This window comes from Daktulosphaira vitifoliae, unplaced genomic scaffold (genome assembly GCF_025091365.1).
Source record: "Daktulosphaira vitifoliae isolate Bord-2020 unplaced genomic scaffold, ASM2509136v1 Scaffold_1, whole genome shotgun sequence".
In the NCBI taxonomy this organism is placed as follows: Eukaryota; Metazoa; Arthropoda; class Insecta; order Hemiptera; family Phylloxeridae; genus Daktulosphaira; species Daktulosphaira vitifoliae.
Genome location: NW_026099572.1, coordinates 9,566,917 through 9,568,381, shown reverse-complemented (window position 1 = coordinate 9,568,381; position 1,465 = coordinate 9,566,917). Strand labels below are relative to the sequence as shown.

The window sequence follows — 1,465 nt, the reverse complement described above, 5'->3', positions numbered from 1 at the left end:
ATTACATTAGCTTTAATTTAAGATATATATAAAAGTGTCAGACCTTCCGGAACATTTTCAAAATTTAAGTTAAAAAAATTAATTTTTTGTGAAAAAGTTGTCATTTTAAATCCCCCCTTGTGGGCAGGTTAAGGGTTAAATTTATGAAAAAAATATACCAAATGAAAGGTAATGATATTATGCATCTATATAAAAAAGATTTATATTAATATGTTCATTTTTGAAAAAGTTATGGCACTTTTAAGTAAAAAAATTTTAAAAAATTTCGAAAATTAGCGATTTTTAAATTTGTAATTTTTTTTGAGGTTTCCCCCGTTACGGGGAACGATTGAATTTTTTTCAATTTTTAAGGGGNCTTTTACGGGGAACGAGGGAATTTTTTTCAATTTTTAAGGGTAATGTCTTCGACTAGATACGATTTGTGATCTTTTGACGTATCATTGAAAGAAATCGGTTCGGTGAGAGCTGAGAAAAAGTAGTAACAGACACAAAAAAAAAAACGCATCATAGTAAAACCAATACCTTCTCAGCTTCGCATCGAAGCTAAAATAGTAGAATAATATTAAACATTATGTTACCGCATTTATATTAAGTGGGTTGATAGTTTGTNGTTACCGCATTTATATTAAGGGGGTTGATAGTTTATTTTATATTTTTGAATCAGACAAACCCCAATAACATAGCTAAATCGAATAAATATATTAATATAATTATAGTTACCAATTTTTCTGGAATAATTTTATCATTTTTATTCGTTTTTCGATACGTGCGTTTTTTTGGAATAATGGAATTTTTTATAGGATAAATATTTTTATTAATAATTGCTGCAAATTGAATATAATTTTAATAATTATTAATTAAATAATCAATTTCGAAAAAGGTTTTTAATATTAAAAAAGTTAAATTAAAGTAAAGCGACTGAATTATTNAAAATAGTTAAATTAAAGTAAAGCGGCTGAATTATTGTTATATATGAATAAGAGAACTTATTATTAATTTTTCTTATATTTTATATTAAAAAACTTTTTCTCTATTCGAAATAGTTAGTTTAATTATTAATCTTAATAGTGTTTACAGATAATTCTTCCATCTTTAGTTGACTTTTTTGATATTTGTCCTTTATTTGTATTATTTAAAACACAATTGGAATGCATGAAACGACGATTCCATATTTCTTCAACTCTGCGTATGACCTTATGTAAGTTTGATTCATTTGTTTGACCAAAAATATTTTTTTCACTTGCCATATCAATAACTAATTAAATAAATCTTAATAATTACACAAGACGATAGTTTATTTTTCATGGTGAAAAACGGAGTGAACTGAAATGTCAATAAAATCAACATTTACATCTAATTGTCAAGGAAACTTAATTGTAAAAAATCATTAAAAAAATGTATAAGCCAATTATAAATAAATTTAGTATAAACAATACTTATTTATTTTAATTGTATTATTGGTCAA

The 1,465-nt window shown here is 24.1% G+C and overlaps 1 protein-coding gene across 2 annotated transcripts in view; it reads right to left on the bottom strand.

The window, feature by feature from the left end:
* Window positions 1-1,247, bottom strand: part of LOC126895135 (sentrin-specific protease 1-like) — a 3,782-nt gene extending 2,535 nt beyond the window's left edge. The window contains exon 1 of one of the 2 annotated variants that reach the window (XM_050666658.1): window positions 1,076-1,247. In XM_050666658.1, the coding sequence (XP_050522615.1) occupies window positions 1,076-1,247 (172 nt within the window). The remainder of the gene's footprint in view (window positions 1-1,075) is intronic. The other variant, XM_050666659.1, reaches the window with a different exon arrangement.
* Window positions 1,248-1,465: the final 218 nt, after the last annotated feature.